We start from the raw sequence: 16,016 nt of genomic DNA on the forward strand, positions 1-16,016 counted from the left end.
TGTCAAGTTGGCCATTCCATCATATTCTGTTGGTCAACACAGATAGAACTTTGGCCCAGACCGTGTTCCATATAGGTCATATTTGGTCATCTTGCCCTTTTCATCATTTTACTCTTAGCCTACTGCCTGTTTACTCCGGGTTGTTCTCCTTATCCTATTTATGTCATGTCACCATCCACGTGCCTAATCATCTCAGCCCTATATTATCCTTTATATTATTTTATCATATTTATATTATGGATTTCCTGATGCCACATTCAGATTTAATATCATATATCTTGTTGACTCCTTATTTGGTCTCCATACTGTCTGTCCCCAGGCAAGTTAACTCGCATACTGAGAGGCCTATTTTGATTTGAGACATGTATTTGACCTTGATGCCTAGTGAGAAAGTAGATAGGAGTGTTTCTCTCTGTCGAAAGTTCACAGTGCAGGGAAAGTTATCAACAGGTTGCCTGGCAACGCCAGCGTCCACGCTCTCCCGGCTTGAGGCGACATCAATGATAGCAGTCTCATCATCCATGTGCTGGTCCAATGAGTGCTCGACAACCAGCACCACCGTGGGATATTGCGGAAATGAACTATCTATTGAGCCAATGGACGTTTATCAACAACTGACGTCAGATGCACTATTAATGCCAGTGACATACTGTGAAGGGGAGTTCAGGTTCGGGTTCAGTTCGGATCCATATTGGAACAATTGAATACTCTAAATTATAGTGATGTATTGTACTATTTTTATTATTATCTGAACCATGTAGCACATTCTCTATGTAAATTGACTTTATTACCTACTAAAAATTACAGTTAAAACCTTAAACTTCCTCTCAGAACTTTATTTCGTCTGTCTCCAATTCGTTTTTAAGGTATCCTTCTATTTTTTATGGTACCGTGGCTGTCATTCAAGATTTAAAGGGCTATCCACTCATTTGTAAGGTAAATACAGCACGGTATTTGGTCTCCCTGCTGGGTTATTGAAGGTATATATTTACAGTCCTTTCTAATTAGCATTACAGAAATCTATTAATTGATCCTTGGGGTCGCCGGAATTTTATTTCCATCAACAAGGACGAAGGAACAAGGAACCTGCAGATCCACATAGTCTCCACCCAAATGGAATAAGTAGTAGAGGCGATGAGTCCACAATCTCACTCAACTCAACAACCTGACACTCACACAGATCAGCACAAGGTAAGGTCAAGACATGAGCCGTTTGTTAGGCTACTGTGAAGTGTGTGCTATTCATACAGGCCTGCAGGCAGAAGCTAATTTTATCCTGTTATAATAGTATTTCATGGTATCTGTTTGTGTTCTTTCATGCCAGATGAAGTTTTTCCTGCTGTTTGTGATGTTGGTGGTTTGTGATGCTGCTCCACAAGGTACAACACTTAATTATAAGAAATGATTTTGGTTGCAGTGTTAACATTCTAGACCCACACAGAGAGAGCATATAGACCTCATTTATTTGTGTTCATCGATTATAATTTCACCTGTTTATCCTTTATTTTGTATCCTGTGTGAGTTCTTTCTTCCATCCTGATTTCTTTCCCTGTCCACTTAAGAGCTGGAGACCATGTTACTTAACAAACACTCAGCAAGTGTTTAATACAGAGCAATTCAACATCACTTATTTTAACATATCACTTTCCCCATACCTTTCCTTTTTGTTCTTATAATGTTCTTATAATGTGCCAGGCATTTCCTGTGCCATCCATAATTAATAAACATCTAATGCGTTTCAAAAGCCTACATTACGTTTGGAAACCTAGCATGTCCAAAATCATAACTTTAAAGGAAATAACTGTATTCCAATTAATAGATCCAAAGCGGTTATTTAGACAAAAGCGCTTGGTAATATTTTTCATTGGTTACATTATGGTTACATATAACTCAGACAGACTCAATGGAGAGAAGTCAACCTCAAATCACTGCCGATATGGTAGTTTCATACTCAACCATACAGTATACTGTACAATTGTACACTTGTATTACAATTTATTATTATATAATTACAATTTGAATGCATATATGCAGTCCCAGATTCTATAGCAAGCTAAGGTCTATTCCAAGTGTTCAAAAAGTGTTGTTTCATGTTATCTTTACGTTTTGACAATTTTATATCATGTCTATTGAGCCAAATGTGTAAAAGCACAGACTCCATCATTTAAGAGCAGCCCAGTTGTTTTTTCTTCTTCTATGCTTCATTTGTCATTTTCTGTTTAGACCTTACAGGTAAAATGTTGACCTTCCCACAGCAGACTAACACAGCTCACGTGAAATTAATGACAACTCAAGACACATTCGGACCTGTGACTGTTTGCCTGAGGTAAGTTCATGCCATGGGAACAAGTGAAAGTGATTTGGGATGATTGGAAGTTGTGATCATGATATATAGCACACATTAAGTTTTACAATTTGGAGCACCCCATATGGGTGCCAGTGAGGGGACTCCCCATTACTCCGACATCCCATCACTCTAACTACGTGGCTTTGCGTGCGGTTAGGGTTAGGGACAGGGATAGTTTGGCTCTGCATGTTTTTATTCTGTAAATCAAGTGATTTAAATTTGGGGTACGTAGATTGGTTGCATTTTTTCATTGAAATCCAGGGAATGGAATTTGCAGCCTGTTATAGCGTCAGCGTATGGCTGATTTGGAAACAAATTAAACTAGAACTGCACTCTGTCGAGTGCTTACTTGCTCGTTGCACACAAGTAGGCCATAGTGCGCAAGCAGAGCGTGCATGTGCTGTAGACCGCTATAAACTTTCAAATCTTAGTCTCACATTGAATTATTAGATTTAGCTATTTGCTACGTACCTTGCTTCTGAAGGAAAAAAGTAGTATTTTTATGTATGGTAAAATCATCGTTACGTCACCGTCAACTATACCCTGGCATTGGTACATATATTCATCACGTCATATGCTCATATGTCCATATATGTGTATATGTCTATATGTATGTATATGTAGTTTTCTGAGTGGTTGGTGGTATAATGTGATCGGCTGGGTGGTTTGATGCGTATGTACTTGACACTGAAACCTATCATCATTACGTCACCATTGTCAACCAATTATACCCTGGCATTGGTACATAATCTTCATCACGATTCACGGAAAACATACCTGCACGGTCAGCTTCCGTATGTCCGTATGACATCATATCACGTGCATTCTAAGGGACATTGGTACATATCTTCATCATGTCATGGGACATATGCTTCGTAGCATGACAAAAACAAACCTGCACGGTCAGCTTGGGGCCAGCATATGACGTCATAACATGTGCTGGCCCCAAACACACGCATCGTAGCACCTGACTGAAAACATGACTTGCACGCTCTGCTTGCGCAAGTAATGAGTGGTCCAGCGGTCACGCACGCACAAACACATGCGCACGCACAGGCGGACAGGAGCACCTGGTGGAAGATTCTGACTGAATGATAGGATTATACTGTAAGGTCAACTGACTAAGCATGCAGAACACTATACTGAACTTATTATTATTTATCATACATCTGCCTTCAGATCCTTTACAGACCTCACCAGGAACCACGCCCTGTTCTCCATGGCCATTCCCTCCGCATCCAACGCATTCCTCATCTTTAAGACGAATGCGGCGACTCAGATTTCTTTGCACGTTCCTGACGCTTATGTGAACTTTGACGGGCAACAATACATACTTAACACCTGGCACAACCTGTGTGCCACCTGGGATAACACAACTGGACTGGGACAAGTGTGGTTGGACGGAAGACCCACTTCCAGGAAATTTCTCAGATCTGGAGACATCAAAGGAACCCCAAGCATCATACTAGGACAGGTAATGTTGTACAGCTGAAAAACTGCATCATGCATTTTTACTGTATGATTGTTTTATTAGATATATTAGATGGTAGATGTGATACGATAACAAGCAGGTATATTAGGTAGCCTAACTTGATAGAATACTATAAAATTATTGTTATGAATGAGCATATTGTAGCCTATATTCACAATTTATCTGAGTTATTGGCTCATTTCTAAATATAATGAACATGGTTCTTGTTTTCAAAGAGCAGCTCAAGTAGCTAAGGAATTTACATTCTAAGCGTATAGGTTTTACTTTCCTTCAGCCTTCAGGTGGGCTTCTCTACAAATAAAACAATATAACATCCAATAAAAAATAGTACAGAAAAATAGTATAGTATGGTTTAATGTCTATTTTGGGTATCAATGCTGCCTCTAATATTGATTCTCTTCCATGCTTACAGGAGCAGGACTCTCTGGGTGGTGGATTTGATACTGCTCAGTCCTTTGTTGGGATGCTGTCTGACGTCCACATGTGGAACTATGTCCTCTCGCCCTGTGAGATCCAGCGGTACGTGGACGATCTCAACTTCACCCCAGGGAACGTGCTCAACTGGAGGGCTCTGGACTTTGAGACTGCAGGAAATGTGGTGCTGGAAGAGAATCAAAAAGGCTGTCATTAATCTTAAAACTATTTGATCCATTGGGTGGAAAATGGTTTTTAATATTGATTGAATACTTTATTAACAGCTGTTTGCAGAAGGTACAATAATTGCAACACTATTCGAAGTAAAATAACGGTGGTGGTGGTGGTCATCAGAAGCAATCAACTCATGCTCTTTTAATCTTAAAGGAAAACTTTATTTTTTTCTTCAACCAATGTTCATGTTTAGGTTGTTATTAGAGAAAGTAAAAGATGAGCGTACATTTTGTTTCATTTGCTACTTTTTTTCGTTTTAGCGATTTTAGCTATTTTTGACAGGAGGGCATTCGAACATGGGGCTAAATATGTATTTTTTTTTTTACAAAATGTTATAGCGATTTATTTTTTTATTATTTACTATAGTCCTACTAGACCCCATAAAATTACATCTGGCCACAAAAGATCACGGGATCAATTGAATGTCAAAGGGGAGGTGACAAACGGACATATTGAGCCTACAACACACAGTATGGCATCCCCCTAGTACATTCAGTAGATCCCGTGATCTTTTGTGGCCAAATGTAATTTCCTGGGGTCTAACAGGACTATAGTAAATAATAATAATGAAATCGCCGTAAAACAATGTTAAAACATATATATATATTTAGCCCCATGTTTGAATGCCCCCGCCCCCCTGTCAAAAATAGCTAAAATTGCTAAAACGAAAGAAAGCAGCAAATGAAAAAAAGGGGGAAAAAAGAAAATAAATGAACACTCATCTTTTACTTTCTCTAATAACCTAAAACATGAACCTTGGTTGAAAAAAACTAAAGTAGTCCTTTAAGCGCAAAAGTACATATATAATCTTCTCAACACCAGAATATCCAAACTGTGGATGTCTGTTTTGAACTAATAAAACTATAAACACTTTTCTCTTTCTTTTCTTTACTTCAAGGAACAAAAAGGGCCATTTATGTACATTATTTCACATAGTCACTATAGAGGGTATGCGTGTGACATCATCATCATACCCGGAAACACTGGCAAAACACTACTTTTTGGCCTTGGCAGCTCATACGTCCAAACAGAAAAGTCCTATTTGATTCCATTAAATGACTTTAAACAACATTAAATTCACTTCACTCACTTTGCCACTCGATTTGCCACTCGATCTGCCATTCACTTTATGCATGCGTATATAGCATACTGCACATCCATCACTCTTCAACAACGTGGCTCATGTTATTAATTGTTCAAGTGATGTAAAGGACACCTGAATGTCTGCACTCAATCTTTGATAAGTTCTCATCCATATCAGGCTATAAGATCAATTGGTCAAAATCTGAAGCCCTTCCACTCACTCCATATTGACTGTCTAAATCATTGTTTCGGACGGGCTCCTTTGAATGGCATAAAAAGGGCATAAACTATTTAGGAATAATCTTCCCACCTAAATTGGACGAGTTAGTGAACATGAAGTTTGATCCGCTCCTGGACAAAATACGGACTGCAGAATGACGGTCCTGTTTCTCACCTATATGGGGCAAGGCACTGTGCTCCCTTCTAATAAGTTGTTATGGACAACAAACGCAATGAGTTTGAATTAAGAAATCGCATGGACAAAGGGGTCTGGGCATACCTAATCTTTTTATTTATTTAGAGTTAGCCAGAAGCTAAAGTAAACATAGTATAGGAGGTAGAACAATTACATACAGATATGAGAAAGGACACCAGTGACAAATAGAGTTGATAATTACCCATTACCCATGATTACAAATTTCGTTTGCTTTAAGCCAAATGTATTCTTACCCTTTTGTCTTTAGTCTTCTGACCCTTTAATCATTAAGAAAGTGTTATCCACCAGACTACTGTATATTATTCTTCATGAAATAGGAATTACGAGATTGTGCCTCTGTTCAAAACAACTAAACGTCCCATCTGTTTGTGGATGTTCATGTTCATAAATTATGGTAGGCTAATTACACAGGAAATATGGCATGACATAAATGGCAGTATACAGTAGCCTATACAAGGAAACAGTACACTCACTGGGTTTGATATAAGTGAAAACACATCATCCGGCTCTGTGAAACAAACCACTTTCAAGTACCTGTTCCTTTTTGTAAGCAAAGTGTCAATAACCCAGTGGCAGTAATGGAGACTACATACTGGCATGTACAGCTGGAGGAATGGACATTTTTACATCTAATGAAAAAGAGGTACAGTATACAGTATCAACATTCTCACAAATAGAATGTGTTGACTGTACAATTCATGATACAACCTGTGCTGGACCCCAAAACCTGGAAGTAAGGAAAGGTAATGTTCACACAGTAGGCCTATAATGCCGTCCCTTGCTGTATTAAACACACATGTAATTTGAGCTTCATCAACACAGCTGTATCAAACCTGTTGCTCAGGTTAAACACATATACTGTACCTACCCACCTGTGCTCATTTGGTACAGGCGGATTGCTCTTTATCTCAAGAAGGGGAAGAATGAATGCACATTTCTAAAATCAGCTTTTATTGAAGTTTAATAAGTTTAGTTTTCAGATTGACCAGGCTGAGAATAACCATCTGTCATCAGTGAAGAGTGGTGTTTCACCTTAAAGTTGGGATGGACAGTAGAATTCATTACAAAAAAATCACACCCGTGTGAACTGAGTGGTGCAACTCCCCTCTCCCCCTTCCAATCCCCCCCCCCCCCCCCCCCCCCCCCCCCCTATCTCTCTCTCTCTCTCTCTATCTGTCTCTCATTAGCAGGCAACAGTGCAGCACTATCTCTCTCTCTCTGTTTCTGGCACAACAGCGCCACTTTTGCCCCTCCTGCTACTCATAGTCAGTAGTCACATAGTCACATAGTCACATAGGTTAACACATAGGTTAACACGGACATTGCTGTTCCTTGGAGTGGTTGCACCACTCAAAAACTGTACATTGACCCCAGAAGTTCATGTGTAGCATTATGCGGAAGCGGGGATTAAACCCAGGGCTCCCACTCACCAGACCAACGCCCAACCTACTGTGCCAATAGGGCTGAGCCCGATTGACAGAGCTGTTGCGGGGCTGGGTCTTGGCTGGGGGCTACAATCAGACCCCCAGTCTTTGGAGCGCGTCCTCGTGCTTCACACTTCACTCTGCGGAACTCATGCTCCACGGTCTGCCGACTACGCCGCTGGGGGTTACACAAAGCTTTATTTGGACCAAACTGGTAAGAAAGCAAATGGTATTATCAAATGCTTTGTGGACAATCTAGACTTTCTGTTGTCCCTTTTGTCCCGGTGGATAAAGGCCTCATTCACAAACTCCGGCTGCGGACGATGGAGAAGAGTGGTCTGTGGAGGAAGCGCCCATTTTGTAGCACGGGCGGCGACTTCGACATTTCCTGCTCACTCTGCCTCGTGCCTGACGGAAAATGAGCATTCCTTTTTTCTTGCCGACAAAGGACATATTCGAGAATAAAATCCTAGCTTGAGATTGAGCTTCTTTACGAATTTTAATTTTAAATTGCAATCAATTCAAATATCTAGTACTTGTACTGTGAGACTCCTTTAATTTCACTGCTATAGTGGCAACAGTCCCTGATTCTAAACTCCTATGCCCTCCAACACAGACAGTCTGCTCTGATGACATCTGAATATTCTCACATTCTCACAAATATCAGATCTTCTCCCTTAAAGATAGCATTAGCCCATTTAGATTAAGTGAAGAGTTATCTATAAAAAATACACATACAAGTGTACACTGAGTAATTACTGCAGCCAAGAATAGAATAAAGATCGATATCTTTGGTGGAAAGATGTGCCGCGCACATCGCTTAACACTACAGGTCACAAGTGATATTATCGGCTATGCCAGGCTACCGGATTCCAACCCGGCCACAACCTCTGTGGTGGCGGGCAGGGACTTTACCACTGCACCACCTCCACCTGAGTGTGTATCAGCACAAGGTAAGGTCAAGACATGAGCAGAATAGTTTGTTAGGCTACTGTAATTTTATTAGTTATAATTAATACCCTTTTTACACTGCAGTCACAGCAGGCTAAGGACAGACACAGCACAGCAATGTCCTTTGTGGTCCGCAATTCATACAGGTCTGCAGGCAGAAGCCAATTCAATCCTGTTATAATAGTATTTCATGGTATCTCTTTGTGTTCTTTCATGCCAGATGAAGTTCTTCCTGCTGTTTGTGATGTTGGCAGTTTGTGATGCTGCTCCACAAGGTACAACACTTAATTATAAGACATTATTTTGGTTGCAGTGTAACATTAGACCCCCAGCCACACAGAGAGAGCATATAGACCTAGAGTAGAACATTAGACCCCCAGCCACACAGAGAGAGCATATAGACCTAGATTAGAACATTAGACCCCCAGCCACACAGAGAGAGCATATAGACCTAGAGTAGAACATTAGACCCCCAGCCACACAGAGAGAGCATATAGACCTAGAGTAGAACATTAGACCCCCAGCCACACAGAGAGAGCATATAGACCTAGAGTAGAACATTAGACCCCCAGCCACACAGAGAGAGGAAGACAGGCACATAGATTTACAGTAGAACGAAACAGATTTTATTGACTTCTTAAACGTAGGGTAAGTGATGTTTTTGGGTTAAACCTAAAATGGTTTTGATAAAGGGTTAAAGCTGATTGGTAATCATTGCCATAGAGTGTTTGTTCAGTAACCGGGGTCTCTCCATCCCTCCAGCTATCCAATAAACAGAACATTATTTTTCAGTTGTGGGTTGCCAATTACAAACAGGAGAGAGTACCCATTTATTACTTTTCAAGGTTTCAAGGTTTCAAGGTTGTGCTTTATTGTTACATCTTGTGTACAGGTACATAAGAGTAAAACTTATTTTTGTTTGGCTTCCTTCAGACAATGCAGCAGCAAAAATATAATATGACATCAAAACAGCAAAACACAGCAAACAAAATAGAATATAGAGTGCAAAAAAGAGCAAAAATATAATACGACATCAAAACAGCAAAACACAGCAAACAAAATAGAATATAGAGTGCAAAAAAGAGCAAACAAGAGTAGAAAAGGAGTATCTTGTACATGTGCATGTTTTCCTTGTAGTAGGACAATTATTATTATTATAGTATTCTTTTATTATTATTATTTTTTAACTTCACAGTAGACTATGTGCAATATAAATATACAACAACATAGTTTTAGAGAGGTGCATTTCGTGCTCAATAGTGCGAGGGCAAAGGGCAAAAGGTGCGGAGCAAAGGTGCGGGAGGGTGCTAGCGTTTTCCTTTTCCCTGATACGCTTTGGTTCTTATCAGTTCGTTCATGTATCTGATTGTTCGGGGAAAGAAGCTTTTTTGCAGTCTATTTCCAGTGGCTTTGAGACTGCGAAACCGCTTCCCATGTGGTAGCATCTCAAACTGACTGCGGTTGGGATGACTTGGGTCCTTCATTATTCCTCGAGCTTTGCTGACACAGCGTACTTCCAATGGGTTCTCTCATTTCATTGTGTTCATCACTTATAAATTCACCTGTTTATCTTTTATCCTGTATCCTGTGTGAGTTCTTTCTCCCAACCAGATTTTTATCCCTGTCCACTTAAGAGCTGGATGGGAGACAAGGACTAAGGCAGGGGTGGGCAACTTTGACGATGGAGAGGGCCACTATATTTCCACACTCACTCCAGAGGGCCACGTTGCATATTACTTGCATATTACTACATAAATAGCCGATCTACAAGCTCAAAACGCGTCGCGGTGCGTGCGGAATGTTTTGAGCTTGTAGAGCAGCTATTTTTTTCTATATTTGAATTGAAATCATGAAAATAAATTGGCTATTTTTTTTATTGGAATCCTGAAAAATAACCTTTTTATTTAATTTCAAATGAATTTAGTTATAGTTATGTTAACTTTATGAACTAAATCCAAACACATTGGACATACAAAAGCAGGTCATGCTTGCATGTTTGGAATTGAACAGCTGAAATCAATATCAGTATTCTGATATTAACCTGAGGAAGGATAAGGAAATAAGAACTGTATTCCAATTAATAGATCCAAAGCAGTTATTTAGACACAAGTGCTTGTTAATACTTTTCATTGGTTAAATATTTATAAAACACACAGACAGACTTAACCACTTTCACAAATGTTTTTATTTTTTCCTCAATGGAGAGAAGTGAACCTCAAAACACTGCCGGTATGCTGGTTTCATAGCCTACTCGACCATACAGATTGGTTAAATACAATTGTATAGTATGCATTCAAATACGTCCCAGATTGTATAGCAAGGTCTATTCCAAGTGTTCAAAAAGTGTTTTTTCATATTATCTTTACGTTTTGACAATGTTGTAACATGTCTATTGAGCCAAAAGTGTAAAAGCACAGACTCCATAATTTAAGAGCAGCCTAGTTGTTTTTTCTTCTTCTGTGCTTCATTTTGTCATTTTCAGTTTAGACCTTACAGGTAAAATGTTGACCTTCCCACAGCAGACTAACACAGCTCACGTGAAATTAATGACAACTCAAGACACTTTCGGAGCTGTGACTGTTTGCCTGAGGTAAGTTCATGCCATGGGAACAAGTGAAAGTGATTTGGGATGATTGGAAGTTGCGATCATGATATATAGCACACAGTAAGTTTTACAATTTGGAGCACCCCATATGGGTGCCAGTGAGGGGACTCCCCATTACTCTGACATCCCATCACTCCAACTACGTGGCGTTGCGTGCGGTTAGGGTTAGGGACAGGGATAGTTTGGCTCTGCATGTTTTTATTCTGTAAATCAAGTGATTTAAATTTGGGGTACGTAGATTGGTTGCATTTTTTCATTGAAATCCAGGGAATGGAATTTGCAGCCTGTTATAGCGTCAGCGTATGGCTGATTTGGAAACAAATTAAAAATATATAATAAATGAGTGGTCCAGCGGTCACGCACGCACGCACGCACACACACATGCGCACGCACAGGCGGACATGAGCACCTGGTGGAAGATTCTGACTGAATGTTAGGATTATACTGTAAGGTCAACTGACTAAGCATGCAGAACACTATACTGAACTTATTATTATTTATCATACATCTGCCTTCAGATCCTTTACAGACCTCACCAGGAACCACGCCCTGTTCTCCATGGCCCTTCCCTCCTCAGACAACGCATTCCTCATCTTTAACATGGGTACGGCGACTCAGATTAATCTGTATGTTTCTAACACTAATGTAAACTTTGACGGGCAACAGTACATACTTAACACCTGGCACAACCTGTGTGCCACCTGGGATAACACAACTGGACTGGGACAAGTGTGGTTGGACGGAAGACCCACTTCCAGGAAATTTCTCAGATCTGGAGGCATCCAAGGAACCCCAAGCATCATACTAGGACAGGTAATGTTGTACAGCTGAAAAACTGCATCATGCATCTATGCTTATTTTATTAGATATATCAGATGGTAGCTGATACACAATGTCTCAGAGTTATTGGCTCATTTCAAACAATATAACATCCAATAAAAAAATAGTACAGAAAAATAGTATAGTATGGTTTGCTTTAATGTCTATTTTTGAGTGTGGCTGGGTCTGTCCCTGGCTGTGTCCAAGCACGAAAAAAGTGTCACTGTTCCACAGCCTAAAGCACAGACACAGACACACACAGGACAGAGAGGAGGGCTTGTACAGTACAGTACAGTACAGTACAGTACAGTACAGTACAGTACAGTACAGTACAGTACAGTACAGTACAGTACAGTACAGTACAGTACAGTACAGTACAGTACAGTACAGTACCACTCACTTCAGGAGAGTCTGATTTTTGGATCTATTTTGGATCCCTCTAATATTGATTCTCTTCCATGGTTACAGGATCAGGACTCTCATGGTGGTGGGTTTGATGCTGCTCAGTCCTTTGTTGGTATGCTGTCTGACGTCCACATGTGGAACTATGTCCTCTCGCCCTGTGAGATCCAGCGGTACATCGACGATCTCAACTTCACCCCAGGGAACATGCTCAACTGGAGGGCTCTGGAGTTTGAGACTGCGGGAAGTGTGGTGCTGGAAGAGAATCAAAATGGCTGTCATTAAAGAATCTCATTTGATCCAGTGGGTGGAAAATGGTTTTGAATATTGATTGAATACTGTATTAACAGTTTGCAGAAAAAAAGTATAAAAAAAATTATCCGAAGTACAATAACCATAAGCATTCAACTCATGTTCTCTGAATCTTAAGCGTATAATCTTCACAACACCAATATCCAAACTGTGGATGTCTGTTTTGAATGTCCAGTGTGATTAACTATTAAAAAACTATAAACACTTTTCCTTTCTTGTCTTTACTTCAAATAACAAAAAGGGCCATTTATTATTGCACATTATGTCACTATAGTATACTGCACATCCATCACTCTTCAACAACTTGGCTCAAGTTATTAATTGTTCAAGTGATGTAAAGGGCACCTGAATGTCTGCACTAAAACACTGTTTAAACTTACTTATTTATTTATATTTTTAGACCCTATAGGCAGGCTGTTAAAAGTAGTGATATATCCAAACTATCCATACAAAAAACAGACATGATATAAATATCAGACATGACATGAAGTAAACATAGTTTAGGAGTCAGAACAATTACATACAAATATGAGAAATGACGGAAGTGATAAATAGAGTTGATAATTACTCATTACCCATGATTACAAATTTCGTTTGCTTTAAGCCAAATTTAGTACCCTTTTGTCTTTAGTCTTCTGAGAAAGTGAAGTCATTAAGAAAGTGTTAACTCTACGACCACCAGACTGTATATTATTCTTTATGAAATAGTAATTACGAGATTTTGCCTCTGTTCAAAACAACTAAACTATCTGTTTGTGGATGATCATAAATGATGGTAGAACTTCTCAGAACTTTATTGGGAGGATGAGATACAGCATCTTGTTTTAGAGGGGGTCCTATACACATACAACATTACATACAGTGCAAGTACACAGTACAAAGACACCTAGGTGCAACATAACATACACATACACAAGACATACACATACACCTTGCTAGATACTTTAGCGGTCCTTTTTTGTTGCTTTTTTCATGTTGTAGCTGCCTGCTGCACAAGATGACAACTCTCAACTGTAATCTACTCTCACTATGATAAAAACTAGTACATATACAGTAGGAATAATGTCTTCAACAACAACAAACCTTGATCAGTCTTTTTAGTTCTGCATGGCTTCATATGGGGTGCAAGAATGGAGCAGACATGTCAACACCAGGAATGCAGTTTAGGCCTGGGCCATGGCTCAGTGGTCCAGGCACCTTGGCTGTTAATCCAGTCTGGCAGTGTGCCGCGGGTTTGACTCCCGATCCCGACGGCCTTTACTGCATGTCTTCCCCCCATGTGTGATAAATGTAGTCATTTTAACATTTTACAAGCAGAGCTAGACTCTATCAAGTGTTTATTGATTATTTTCTCTTTCAAACATTTTGACTTAACTTAATCAAATCTAAATACATTATTTGGACACGACTTAGCTCCAATTAAGGAGAGAAACCATATTTTTGCCTGCAACCTTTTACATCAAACTTGCATCATTCTAATCAGACGGTACGTTTCACAAGGGACAATTTGCATAGGCGTGCATGCATGATTTAACATGTGAATCCCAGGCACGATTGTTCTACATTAGATAAAGTGTACAGTTCTCTACGTATGTAGACACATGCTGATGGCAAATGTAGGCTACCTACCTAGTTTCAGCCCTGTGTTTACGCTCCTGGGGAAGGGCGCGTGGATCGCGGTCAGACACGGAATAATCAGGTTACAGGGCCTCTGCGCGTGTGAAATTAAACACAAGACGAATTGATGATGAATGCAAGAGGGCTGATTTCTTTGCTTTGGATACATCTTGATTCTCTCCTGAGCTATATGCTACTGCTTTGCTGTAATCTGGCTTGTAGATCAGCGCCCTACAGCAAAATCAACAAAGACTCGCTCAGTAATGGGATAATGATGCGCAGCATGAGAGTACATGAGATTGTAGATTGCATGTGCAGATAATGTGGTTAAAATGTGAGATAATAGGATGTGTCTGACGGAATGTTACGCTAAGGGCTGAGAAAAAGGATCTGCGTACATTACACCGACATACCACTCAGGGTTTGGTGCGTTTGTGGGTCACAACTCACAAGTGTGTAATTTTATAACCCGCAGTGCTGACCTTTCCCTCACCTACAGTCTGTTTTTCTTTTGTGTTGTGTGTGCATTTGTGCGTGCATGCATATATGTTCAATACACTTCACACACAAAGATAGCAATCTCCCATGTCGGCAGTGTGCTTGTGGGTGGTGCATGTGCGTGCACACTCAAAAATAAAGACAAAAGCCAGTTTGGGGGCGAGAGGTGTCTGTGTTAGAGAAGGAAAAAGATCAATAAGCCTCTGAAAAAAGAGAACGACCTCTGGGATCTACTACCAGCACTGGAGGGGAGAGCAGACAGGAACAGGAAACAAGCTGTCTATGTTTATCAAAACAATGCATTTCAGCTGGGGATATCTGTCTATTTTTCTCCACATCCAGTGGAAAAAAGATGGAGTGTTGACATCAAACAAAAGCCGCTCCTACCAAAGCATAAACACAACTGTGTGCATTAAAAATGGAGATACACATCTAGGGAAAAAAAGTATGGGGTTTCGCTTGTAGCGAAAAAGTTATTTTGACACATTATGCATACTGTACACATGCATGTGTCCCCAGAATAAACATTGATGTCTGATCTGATCTCCCTTTCAGTGGTAGAAGTCGACGGGTGCACTCATTGTATAATCTAAAATGTATTATTTCAAAGTAATCTCACTCAGGTTGGTACAAAAAGCATAACTTTTGCATGACAACCTACGAAAAGCGATGCCACGTGACTTTGTAATTGTACAAACTTGTTATGCATCGTGTTTTTGGTTAACCTTAAGCTCACGCCAACAAGTTGCATCTTAGTGGTTGCAGTTGCAAGCTGTTGTTGTGTTGTGAATCATTGGTGTGGAGAGTGGAGACTGAGCTTCTATAGGACAGGTTAATTTCTTGTTGGCCTACCGGAGTCCATACATACGCACAATATAATGCAAATTAAAGGCACAACAGAATTTGTAACAAGCGCTAAGAATTTGCTGATGAAGCTCAATATTTACACATTTTAAAATATTTTAAAAACCAGCAAGCACACACACCACTGCTGTCTTCAGTCATTTTAAATAAGTAAAACACGTTTTAATAACAGTAAAATCATTTTGCAAGTTTAAATCATAGTTGAGTTGCAAGCATTTGCATGCAACTCAAGCATTTAATGCGTTTGATCTCAAGAAGTTACATTTACACACTATATTTCTAATGCAGACACATCTCTGACCAGATTGTTCCCATAAGTAACGTGCTGTCACATACACTGTACAGAGTACAGACTATAGTGCTTCCTGCTTTATAACCACATTGAACCCCAGCATCCATATTCCTCAGACAGAAATATGAGATATACAGTATTGCAAAATATCTAAGACTTTTGTAGGTGAACTATTGTCTGTTTTTTGTATCTGTACAATATAGCAAATAATAGACTATAACCAACA

General features: G+C 39.8%; 1 protein-coding gene across 4 annotated transcripts; it reads left to right on the forward strand.

The window, feature by feature from the left end:
* The first annotated feature begins 662 nt into the window (after nt 1-662).
* On the forward strand, nt 663-12,581 carry LOC306924441 (serum amyloid P-component-like). 4 transcript variants are annotated; one of them, XM_079502947.1, is made up of 6 exons: nt 663-936; nt 1,009-1,191; nt 1,325-1,379; nt 2,224-2,326; nt 3,527-3,821; nt 4,252-5,343. In XM_079502947.1, exons 2-6 carry the CDS (start codon nt 1,135-1,137, stop codon nt 4,468-4,470), a joined length of 729 nt encoding a protein of 242 aa, XP_079359073.1. In that variant the 5' UTR covers nt 663-936; nt 1,009-1,134; the 3' UTR covers nt 4,471-5,343. The 4 variants fall into 4 exon arrangements, with proteins under 4 accessions (XP_079359073.1, XP_079359072.1, XP_079359074.1 ...); XM_079502946.1 differs by having other exon boundaries at nt 1,069-1,191; XM_079502948.1 differs by lacking the exons at nt 1,325-1,379; nt 2,224-2,326; nt 3,527-3,821; nt 4,252-5,343 and adding exons at nt 8,602-8,656; nt 10,869-10,971; nt 11,505-11,799; nt 12,274-12,581 and having other exon boundaries at nt 663-1,191.
* Nucleotides 12,582-16,016: the final 3,435 nt, after the last annotated feature.

The sequence above is a fragment of the Electrona antarctica genome (genome assembly GCF_951216825.1).
Source record: "Electrona antarctica genome assembly, chromosome: 6".
In the NCBI taxonomy this organism is placed as follows: domain Eukaryota; kingdom Metazoa; phylum Chordata; class Actinopteri; order Myctophiformes; family Myctophidae; genus Electrona; species Electrona antarctica.